The 10,601-nt window shown below is 60.4% G+C and overlaps 2 protein-coding genes across 2 annotated transcripts; both read left to right on the forward strand.

The window, feature by feature from the left end:
• Nucleotides 1-276: 276 nt before the first annotated feature.
• On the forward strand, nucleotides 277-5,637 carry DUS3L (dihydrouridine synthase 3 like). The gene is made up of 13 exons (XM_008150572.3): nucleotides 277-497; nucleotides 1,422-1,710; nucleotides 1,981-2,493; nucleotides 2,846-2,887; nucleotides 3,055-3,207; nucleotides 3,454-3,570; nucleotides 3,768-3,833; nucleotides 3,902-4,012; nucleotides 4,240-4,336; nucleotides 4,444-4,519; nucleotides 4,848-5,036; nucleotides 5,113-5,241; nucleotides 5,327-5,637. The coding sequence occupies exons 1-13, from the start codon at nucleotides 292-294 to the stop codon at nucleotides 5,397-5,399; spliced, it is 2,061 nt and encodes a 686-aa protein (XP_008148794.3). The 5' UTR covers nucleotides 277-291; the 3' UTR covers nucleotides 5,400-5,637.
• Nucleotides 5,638-5,934: 297 nt separating this feature from the next.
• On the forward strand, nucleotides 5,935-7,712 carry PRR22 (proline rich 22). Its single transcript, XM_008150575.3, is given in 4 exon segments — nucleotides 5,935-6,149; nucleotides 6,251-6,313; nucleotides 6,615-7,669; nucleotides 7,671-7,712. Coding segments are annotated over 4 exon segments (1,290 nt in total). The 5' UTR covers nucleotides 5,935-6,019.
• Nucleotides 7,713-10,601: the final 2,889 nt, after the last annotated feature.

The raw sequence follows: 10,601 nt of genomic DNA on the forward strand, positions 1-10,601 counted from the left end.
CTCCCCTCCTCCCCGTCTCCACCTCGCTCACTCAGGTCCAGACACACAGGGCTGGCCGTTCCTCCAACACCCCAGGCGGGGTCCGACCTCAGGGCTTTGCATTGGCTGTTCCCTCCACCTGAGACGCTTTTTAAAAAACCCAGCAAGGAAACAAAACACTTCTGTGAGCAAATTGCTGTCCGCAGGAGGGCAGTTTGCGAGCTCCTCGAGGACACTGAACATTTCCCACGTGCTACCACAGAGGCCCCACCCCCACGCACGCCCCGCCCCCGTCACGTCGACGTGCGTACAATGGCGTCTCTTGGAGCGACCCGGGCATGCGCACTTCCCAGCACGAGCGGCCAGGACACGCGCGCGACCCGGAAGGCCTCGCTACACTCCAAAGAGAGAAGGGGGCGGATGGCGGAGGGTGCGGCGGAGGCCCCAGCAGAGAGTGGTGGCGGTGGCGACTTAGGAGCCGGCGCGCTGGAACGGGGAGTGGCGCCCATTAAACCTCGGTGAGTCGCCGGGACTGACGGAATACCTCACGGGGCCTTCCGGGACCCGTAGGGCGGCTCGAGTGGTGCATGCCGGGAGAGAGGGCAGCCCTGGGCGGGAAGTTCGCAGGCTTCTTCAGCCTGAGCTGTTCCTCCGCGGCAGAACCTGGGATAGTACACGTTCGGGGCTGTCACTTTCACTAAGGACGCCAGGGGCGTGCTAGCGTGGGCGGGGTTTGAGTCGAGGGCCGCAATGCAGGCTGGGGACTGTAGTTCCAGCGCATGTCGGGAATGGAGCATGTGCATCTCCAGGCAGCCGTAATTACTTAGGCTGAGTTTTTTATTTTTTAAAATATATTTTTATTAATTTCAGAGAGGAAGGGAGAGGGAGAGATAGAAACATCAATGATGAGAGAGAATCATCGTTTGGCTGCCTCCTGCAAGACCCCTAGTGGGGATGGAGCCCACACACACCCAACCTGCACTCGAACCTGCGACCTCCTGGTTCATAGGTCCACGCTCAACCACTGAGCCACCCTGCTGGGCCTGAAATTTCTATCGGAAGAGATTCGCGGGGCAGGCTGGGGCTTGTAGGGCTGAAAGGTGTGCTGGGAAGAGTGGCAACTGTGGTCCCCGTTGTAAGGCATGCTGGGACCTGTAGTTTCTTTTAAGCCTTACGTGGCCTAGGACGTTCATGCCTGATACCTGTAATTTTGCTTAACACTCCGGCTGGGGGGACCCAGGGACAAAATAGGGCGTTCCTGTAGCCTTGAGGTGCTCCCAGGCTGGCAAATGTCCAGTTTTAAATAGTGAATTCCCATCAGCAGAGCATGGAAGCAGAGACAAATGTTCTCGGCCCGTTTCCCCAGTTTTCATTGGGTGGAACTCTGGGGGGTGGGGGGTTCCCTCAACAAGCCCTCCTTTTTCCTCCTCCTCCGGTGGCAGATACCTCGCCACCAAGGAGCAGTTCCACGAATTCCTGGAAGCTGGAGGGCAGGAGAAGCCCAGCCAGGAAACCACGGGAGAAAACCATTATGACCGTGACCTGACTGAGCCTGAGGCCAAGCGGATCCGACTGGAGGATGGAGAGCCAGGAGAGGGCGCCACGGAGGAGGCAACTGAGCACCTGGAGCAGCCTCAGGCTCAGAAGAGAGCTCGGGGTCAGAACAAGGGCAGGCCTCACATAAAACCCACCCACTATGACAAGAACAGGCTCTGTCCCTCCGTTGTGCAGGTTAGTGTCATTGTCACCATAAAGTCCCAGAAGCCTTCAGTTTGAGCCCCTGTCCCCCATTCAGTCCTCATGGTGTTGTAATATAAATGTCATTATTGTTCCCTTTTCCCAGATAAAGAAACTGAGGCACAGTGAGGTTACTGACTAGCCCAATGACACAGCCAGGAGGGGAAGGATCTTTGGTTCATTCTTGCTTTGGAGAATGACCCAGCCCTGGGTGGCTGCCCCAGCCCCTCCCTGTCCTCCTTCACTGCCCCCCCTTCCCTGCAGGGATCAGCTGCAAAGTGCTTTTTTGGTGATCGCTGTCGTTTTCTACACGATGTGAGTTGCTACCTGGAGACGAAGCCGGCTGACCTGGGCCCCCGCTGTGTACTATTCGAGAACTATGGCAGGTGCCCCTATGGTGTGACCTGCCGCTTTGCCGGGGCCCATCTGGGGCCTGAGGGCCAGAATCTGGTGAGGGAGGAGGTGGTCCCGGCCCCTCCCGTCCGCAACAGCTTGGACAAAGCTCTGCAGCAGCAGCTGCGAAAGCGCAAGATCCATTTCGAGCGTGCCGAGCAGGCCCTGCACCAGCTGGGCAAGGGCCACCTGCCAAGCCCCACCTCTTCTGCCACTGTCCCTGAGGTCCCAGGGGCTGAGAGTGCCCCAGGGCAGGACAACTGTGATGCCCAGGAGGCCCCCCTGGCGCCCTGCCCTGGTACCCCTCCCAGCAGCCCCAGGCAGACCTGCGGGCCCCTGACGGATGAGGACATAGTCAGGCTTCGGTCTTGTGAGAAGAGGCAGGTACGTGTCACGGGCTTCCTGTTGAGGACACTAGTAGGGGGGAGCAGAAAGAGCGGGACATACCTCCCAGCCCCAGAGAGGGCTGAAGCAGAGGGAGGCAGTGGGGAAGGCTTCGTGGAAGACGGGGCATTGGGACTGGGGTTTTGACGGTTGACTGGAAATTATCCAGAAGAGAGCATGGAGAAAAAACCATTTCTCATCGATGGATTGGTTGACATATGCAGAGATTAAGAGGTGAAAGAGTGCTAGGCCAGTGGGGCAAAGCTAAGCAAGTCCTAGATTGTGGGGAGAAGGGAGGCCTCAAAATCCAGATTGGAGGTGGAGCCTCACTGCGTGTTTTCTTCCCTTCCAGCTTGACATCCGTGGCAAACTGTACCTGGCGCCCCTTACCACGGTAGGACCCACGTGGGCGGGCTGGGTGGTGGCAGTGTGGTCACTCCCACAGTGCCCAGTGCCTGCCAGTCTTGGGTATTCCTGTTGAGGACACTAGCAGTGGAGCGGGGGCAGGAGTTTGGGGTCCCTGCTTGTCACACCCTTACCTGTTTGTGACCCCAACACCAGTGTGGGAACCTGCCTTTCCGGCGAATCTGTAAGCGCTACGGGGCTGACGTGACGTGTGGGGAGATGGCCGTTTGCACCAACCTGCTGCAGGGCCAGTCGTCCGAGTGGGCCCTGCTCAAACGCCACCAGTGCGAGGATATCTTTGGTGTCCAGGTTGGTGCTGCCACCAGGGAGAGAGGAAGCGAGGGAGGAGGGGCTTTCAACTGCCAAGATTTGGAGCAAGGTTCAGGGTCCTCTCTCCTGGATCCCAGGCCCAGCTCAGTCACTTCCCGGATCCTCTCGCCAGCCTGATGCATCTCCAAGGGCTGATGCCTTGGGATGGGGCCGGGGTCGGGCCAGGCAGGGATGGTCTGAACTGGCCCTTGCCCCTCACTCCCTTTGCTCCAACACCTGCCGTAGCTGGAGGGTGCTTTCCCGGACACCATGACCAAGTGCGCAGAGCTGCTGAACCGCACCATCGAGGTGGATTTCGTGGACATCAACGTTGGCTGCCCCATCGACCTTGTGTACAAGAAGGTAGCGACCATTCAGTCCTGGATCCCCAGAGTGGGCAGATTGTAGATAAGGCGGACCCAGCCTCACTCCTGCCTGAGTCTCTGGGAACCTACGGGGTCCCTGTGCCTCAGTTTCCCTTTTCACAGCAAGGGCAGTGAGGGGTGTTGGACCCGGTTTGGGTCTTGCCCTCCTTTGCTCCAACCGCCCATCTCTCCCAGGGTGGGGGCTGCGCCCTCATGAACCGCTCGGCCAAGTTCCAGCAGATCGTGCGTGGCATGGACCAGGTATGCCCTGAGATGTCCCCACCGTCCCCGCCCGACCCCGGGCCCCGCTCACACACTCATCCCCACAGGTGCTGGACGTGCCGCTGACCGTGAAGATCCGCACGGGCGTCCAGGAGCGTGTGAACCTGGCACACAGGCTGCTGCCCAAGCTGCGGGACTGGGGGGCAGCCCTGGTCACGGTGGGTCTCGGGGTGCAGCGGGTATCAGGCCTTGGGGGCACTCCAGCAACCCTTTCTAATGGTCTCTCTCCCCCACCCCCTCTTCATCTCTGCTCTCTCTCCCTGTCTGTGTCTGTCTGTCTGTCTGTCTGTCTGTCTGTCTCAGCCTGGGTCTCTCTCTCTTTCCTCTCTGATGTTCCGCCTCCCGGATGGACCTTCCCTCCCTCCCTGTGTGGCCACTCCTCTAGCTGCACGGCCGCTCTCGGGAGCAGCGCTACACCAAGCTGGCCGACTGGCAGTACATCAGGCAGTGCGTGGCGGCAGCCAGCCCCATGCCCCTGTTCGGTGGGTCCCCAACCCTCACCGGAGACCCCTCCCTGCCCCAGTGGGGGCTGCTGGGCTGGCTTTCCTGCCTGTAGGCAGCTCCCCGAGGCCCTGTTTCTGCTCCTCAGGAAACGGGGACATCTTATCCTATGAGGACGCTAACTGCGCCATGCAGACCGGTGTCACCGGGATCATGATTGCCCGGTAGGTGGGCCCGGTGCCTGGGGGCTATCTGAGCTGCCCCTGGGCCCGGCCTGCAGCTCCGGAAGGCTGAGGGCACGTCTGAGCTTTGTCCCTTTGTTTGCCTCAGCCCAGCTGCTTGACCTCCTGGTCCGTTTATCCCCAGCGGGTGGCTGTCTGAGCAGAGAGATGGCAGGGCCAGAGGGACTAGAAATTTCTGCAGCTGTTGGCTTGGGGTGCGGGTTGGGACTCTTGGGCTTCAAGGCTTTTAGAACAGCTGGAGAGTCTGTCTGCACAGCTCGAGGGACAGGGACTGTGGGTTTGGGGCCGCTGACCACTCCCCGCCCCGCAGTGGTGCCCTGCTCAAGCCGTGGCTGTTCACGGAGATCAAGGAGCAGCGACACTGGGACATTTCCTCATCCGAGCGCCTGGACATCTTGCGGGACTTCACGAACTACGGCCTGGAACACTGGGGCTCGGACACGCAGGGCGTGGAGAAGACCCGCCGCTTCCTCCTCGAATGGCTCTCCTTCCTGTGCAGGTGGGCGTGGAGCTGCTGGGGGCGGGGGGTGTTGGTGAGGCCATCCTGGCCCAACCCTGTCCCCACCTGCCGGCAGGTATGTGCCTGTGGGCCTGCTGGAGCGGCTCCCACAGAGGATCAACGAGCGGCCCCCCTACTACCTGGGCCGGGACTACCTGGAGACACTCATGGCCAGCCAGAGGGCAACCGACTGGATCCGCATCAGGTGCCTGGGAACCGAGGAGCCGGGGGTGGGGGCGTCCTGTGGGGGGGTGGCCCGGCCTGACCCTGCCCTCCGCCTGCCCTCACAGTGAGATGCTGCTGGGACCTGTGCCGTCCAATTTCGTCTTCGTGCCAAAACACAAGGCCAATGCATACAAGTAGCTGCAGGGGTGGGAGGGGCATCGGAGGGTCCCCGTGGCGTGTGAGAAGACAATAAACTTCCTTCTTTTAAAACTCGGGCCTTTCTGTGACCCCGAGGCTGCCCCTTCCACTCCCGGGAGCTCTCCCTGGACACCTGCCCATCCCTGTCCCTGGCAGCTCCCTTCCTCCTCCCTCCCTCATGCACCAAAGTCGCCCGGCAGACCGCTGCTGATGCCCAGAGAGGCCCTGCACATAAAGAAGCCGCTGGGGCTTATGCGGGGGGGACCATGAAGGGGGACCCTTGGCCTGTGGGGGTGTGGATCAGGACGGGCTGCCTGGAGGAAGGGGCCTCAGAGCTATTAGATTGGCATTGCTGGTAAAGGCAGAAGGCAGTGTACTAGGCCCAGGATTTGCCCCACACTGGGACACGTGTCTGTGGCTGCCTTGGTTTCCCCTTCTATCCCTGTCCACCCTCCCCCACCTCCAATACCCGGAATCCTGACCAGCGGGCTGGAACCTGCTGCCCGGAGTAACCAGGCAAACAGAACTCCGCATGACCTCTGCGCCTGTTCTCTGGGTGGGCTGCCTGTGCTCCCACCTGCCACCCTCTGGGCCTGCCCAGGCTGGGCCCCCGCCCCCCCATGCAGCACCCGAAGCCTTTCTACACTCCTGCAGCCCCCCAAGAAGGTTTCAGCCCTCGGGGCCTGGATGGCACCGAGGGGCCAGGCACCCAGCCCACTCCTGCCTGCACAGAGCCTCTTCCCACTGTGGGTACGCATCAGGGAGCGCTGGGGGCGGGGCTAACAGGGTTGGGGGCCTGGGCTCTGCCCACCAGCTTCAGGACCCCACTACCAGCCTGCCTTTGTTCACAGGTTCCTCCAACCTGTATCACCCCCCAAACCTGGAGAAAGAGGTGTTTCCAGGCCCTCCAGCAGGTAGGCCTCCTCCCAACCCTGACGGCACCCTGGGCGTGGGTTGGAGGAGGCAGGGCCGTCTGGCCTCCACCCTGGCCTCCGAGGCTCCCGAAGCAAGGTTCATGCCCATTTCCCCAAAGGGCTCCCAGACCGAGGTCCGTGTGCCCCATCTAGACAAGGCCTGTGGGCTCTTGGCCCCGACGGGTCCCTCAAGCCCAGGCTCCTGTCCACAGGCCCCCGGGTTTAGGGCCCCCACCTCACCCCCTCCCCTGCAGGCGGGTTGTAGCCCTGCCCTCTCAGGGCCACCCTCCTGGGCCCGCAGGTTTCCAGATGGCGCCCTGCGGCTGCTTCTTTGACCCCCGCATTTACCGAATCGAGTGGGCCACCACCGACTTCGGCCAGTCGTCCCTGTACAAGCTGGCAGCAGCGGGCGGTGGGGTGCCAGCCGGGGGCCCCAATTCACCCAGCACCTACCTCCTAGAGCCCCAGCACTATCTCAAGGCCCCGGTGCCGCCTCCGCCATACCCCCATTTCCAGCCAGTGCCTGGGGGCCCCCAGTACCTCATGCCCTACTTCCCCCCTGAGGGGCCCGGGCCTGAGGCCCTGGGCTTTATGGGGGATGGAGGGGCCCCCGCCTTTGTGGAGCTGCCCCCACCCCTGCTCAAGGAAGGCCTGGTGCCCCTGCCACCGCCGCTGCCCGCCACGGAAAAGCTGCCGCCCGTCGTCCTCTCGCTGCCGCCTGAGGCCGCCCCGCCCCCCGGGGGCTACGGCCACCTCAAGGGGCGCCTGAGCCAGTTCCACGTGCCTGGGGAGTCCCTAGCCTTTCCTGCCAAGGAGCTGCAGGGCGGTGGCACTGGGCCGGGCCTGCTGTACCCCCCAGGCCCTGGGGGCCCCAAGGCTGCCCCAGCAGAGGCAGCCCCATTGGAGGCAGGGGAGGCCGGGTCCCCCGAGGCCGCCAGGGCCTTCGTGCTGCCTGAGAAGGTGCTGCTGGAAGATGCCATGAAGCTCTTCGACTGCCTGCCAGGGGGCGCCGAGCCCGAGGGGTCCCTGCGCAAGGTCCCGGGGCCAGCCCTGCCCGACAGCGGGGGCGGTGGGGATGACTCCTCCAGCGACATCCGCTCGCTGCACCTGCCGGATGAGCTGCTGTCCTTCGACTACAGCGTGCCCGAGATCCTGGACACCGTGTCCAACGTGGACTACTTTTTCAACTTCAAGGCGCTCGATGAGGAGCCACCACCCTGCCCAGGGCCCCCCGCCATCACCATTGCGGCCCCTGCGCTTCGGGCTGAGCCTCCCAGCAAGAGAAAGTCCTCAGCCACCAAAAAGGGGAGACAAGGAGGCAAGAGTAAGCAGGCCATGGGCCTGGCCAGCGCCCCATCCCCCGGGACCCAGGCAGGACCTGGGAGCCACCCCCCATTAAAGCGGATTTGATCTCTCAGCCAATGTCTGCTCAGTGGCGATGGGGCAGTAGGCAGGGGCTTATGTGGAGGGCTTGCCTCTCACCTGCTCCAATGCCCAGTGGCCCCAAACCAGGAGGGGAGGCCCTGCAGGACCCCATGCCTCCTGGGCCAGGCTTCCAGACTGAGCGAGGAGCTGGGCTCGGGATTCTAAATCCCTTCTGTCCAGGCCCTGCGCTGTAAGGATTCCTCACCTCCATGTTTGGTGAGAAAAGTCCAGCTGCCCCGAGATGGGCAGGAACCTGCCTGGAGGGAGACACACAGGAAGCAGGGTGGGCCCCAGGCCCTGCCCTCTTCTGTCCCCGTGAAGCCATCGTCAGTGGAGGGAACCTGTGAGGGGTTTGGCTGGGCTCCGCCTCAGCCCATCTCCCAAGGGGTGGGTGAGAGGCATGGGAAGGGGCCGTGGTGCCTGTGCAGGACCCCGTGCTGTCCAGGCCGACATATGGAGGCAAGTGCTAGATGGAGGTGAAGGCACCTGGTCGGAGGGGGGCGGCTGGGCAGGGAGGTGGGAGGTGGTACCCCAAAACAAGCCACCTGTGATGGGGACCAGCAGAGTGCACCCGGGTGACAGCCAGAGACCAGGGTGGGCAAGTCTGTCCCAGGAAGGCAGCCAGCCAGGCCCCGTGTGCTGGGCGCCCCCATTGGGTCCCACTCAGGTTCTGTATCCCAAGCAGCAGGCACGGAGAGCCCCGAGTTTGGGTGTCCATATCTCACCCCTGCTCCCTCTCACCCTGTCTCCTCGGGCCCATGGAGCTCCTCTTCCCCTGCCTGGTGCAGGCTCTCCTCGGCCTTTCCAGGGCCGGCTGCCAGCCACAGCCTCACCTCCGAGGCCCTCGAGGTGAGCCTGAAGGGGCCAGCTTGGTTTCCCAGGTGCCTATAAGGCAAGCATGTCAAACTCAGGCTAGCACGGGCCAAATAAACAAGTTTAAGTTTCTGTGGGCCACAAAAAAACAAAAGGTTCACTTTTCATAGAAACGTAGGTTTATTTCGATAGAGACATGCTGAATACAAAGGGCTGAAATTAATGAGTAATCGTTAACGTAACGTAAGAGAACATTTTAATAAAAATTAATATTTTTTCTTGAACATTAACTTACCAGACACTGAATAACTGCACAAATTAATAAGCGTAACGCAAATAAACCTATTTCTCTTGTTCTCCCAAAGTGAAATATTTCCTGTTGTGCACACCAAACAAGTCAGTACAAGACTAATGATGTGGCAATCGGCTGCTAAAATATTCGCTGCTAGTGTTAGTGGAGAGAAATGGTGCACCTGTGCGTAAGGCGTGTAAGGGAAATGAATGCGACACGTTATAGTGATCAGTCATTAGTGGATGTTGTAGTTCATTATTAATAATGATGTATAACAGGATATTGTAAAAATTACGATATGAAATTTTTATGAAAAGGTTTCTTACATACCGTTATGTTGGCTGGGCCGCAGAAATATTCCTTGTGGGCCACGAGTTTGACATGCTTGATATAAGGGATCAGGAAGCAAAGGGAGATGGAGGCCTGCTCCCCTCCCCCTACAGAGAGGCCCTGGGCTGGGTGGTGGTGGTCAGGGGTTTGACTAGAATCAGGAAGTGGCTAGGTCCAGGGAGGGCAGACGGGGAGCTGAAACCTGGTGCCGCTCCCGTGCCCAGCTCCACACCCAAGCCTGCGGCGCCGTGGGCCTACATGGCTCATCTCCCTGAACCCTACTGCAAAGCTCAGCGAAACGGAGACAGTTATGCCCTGGCTGGTTTGGCTCAGCGGATAGAGTGTCAGCCTGTGGACTGAAGGGTCCCAGGTTCGATTCCAGTCAAGGGCACATGCCTGGGTCTCAGGCTCGGTCCCCAGTGGGGGGCGTGCAGGAGGCAGCCGATCAATGGTTCTCGCTCATCATTGATATCTTCTCTCCCTCTCCCTTCCTCTCTGAAATCAATAAAAATACATTTTAAAAAGGAAGAAGTGGAGACAGCTATGCCATGTGGGCACTGTCCCCTCCACCCCCGGACTTGCACAGGTACTGGCATCATTTACGTTTGTCCCCACTGTGTCGGTCCCATCTCTGTTCTGAACCGAACATGGGCCTCGAGAAGTCCGGAGCCCACTTCCCTGGGCTTCCTTCTGAGCCCTGAAGTAGCATGTGGGGTGTTTTGGGATGAAAATCAAGTGTCCCCGACGCAGGGAAGGCCCTGGCAAAGTAGGTGTGGATGATGAGCTTGTTTTTCTGATGACGACTGCAGACCAGGGACAGGAAGCCAGTGTCACTGACAACCAAACACGTCCCCTCCAGAGAGGCTGCAGGGGTGGGGGGTGGGCCCTCCTGCTCAGCCCCGGAGGGCAGAGTAAGTGGTTACTTCACTGTGTTTGGCAGTGGAGGTTTCCATGACTGGATTGAGGCTGCAGTGGGCAATTTAGATGATCACAAATATATTTTTTAACTTGAGTAAACAGGAGAAGTCGTGGGACCACCCAAGTTTCCACTGACAATGAGATGGCTGCCCCATGCCACCTGGGTTTATGGCGAAGTGGTGACCTCCCACGGATGGATAGATGGATGGAAAGAGTATGTACATTTTATGTGTACAGAGTGGGGCAAAATTAGGTTTACAGCTGTGAATTTGCAAAACACAGTGTATTGCATTTTTTTTTTTTATTATACTAGGGCCCAGTGCAGGAATTCGTGCACCTTGAAAGGAACTGTGGGCCGCAGGCTGCGGTGGGCACAGGGGCAGGTCTCGGCCCATCCTCTGCGCCCCTACCCGGCCCCTCCCGCCGTAGCCCCCGGTCCCTGTCTCCCAGCAGCCCTGCCACCGCCGCTTGTCCCACACACTGCCGGCGCAGAGCGATTGGGGCCAGCGC

The sequence above is a fragment of the Eptesicus fuscus genome, chromosome 6 (assembly GCF_027574615.1).
Source record: "Eptesicus fuscus isolate TK198812 chromosome 6, DD_ASM_mEF_20220401, whole genome shotgun sequence".
In the NCBI taxonomy this organism is placed as follows: domain Eukaryota; kingdom Metazoa; phylum Chordata; class Mammalia; order Chiroptera; family Vespertilionidae; genus Eptesicus; species Eptesicus fuscus.

What these genes read in the sequence shown, in the direction of transcription:
- DUS3L (XM_008150572.3), top strand. Translation starts at nt 292, where the DNA reads ATGGCGTCTCTTGGAGCGACCCGGGCATGCGCACTTCCCAGCACGAGC. An exon ending in GTGGCGCCCATTAAACCTCG is followed by an intron (nt 498 to 1,421) that starts GTGAGTCGCCGG and finishes CTCCGGTGGCAG; the next exon opens with ATACCTCGCCACCAAGGAGC. An exon ending in ACCGGGATCATGATTGCCCG is followed by an intron (nt 4,520 to 4,847) that starts GTAGGTGGGCCC and finishes CCCGCCCCGCAG; the next exon opens with TGGTGCCCTGCTCAAGCCGT.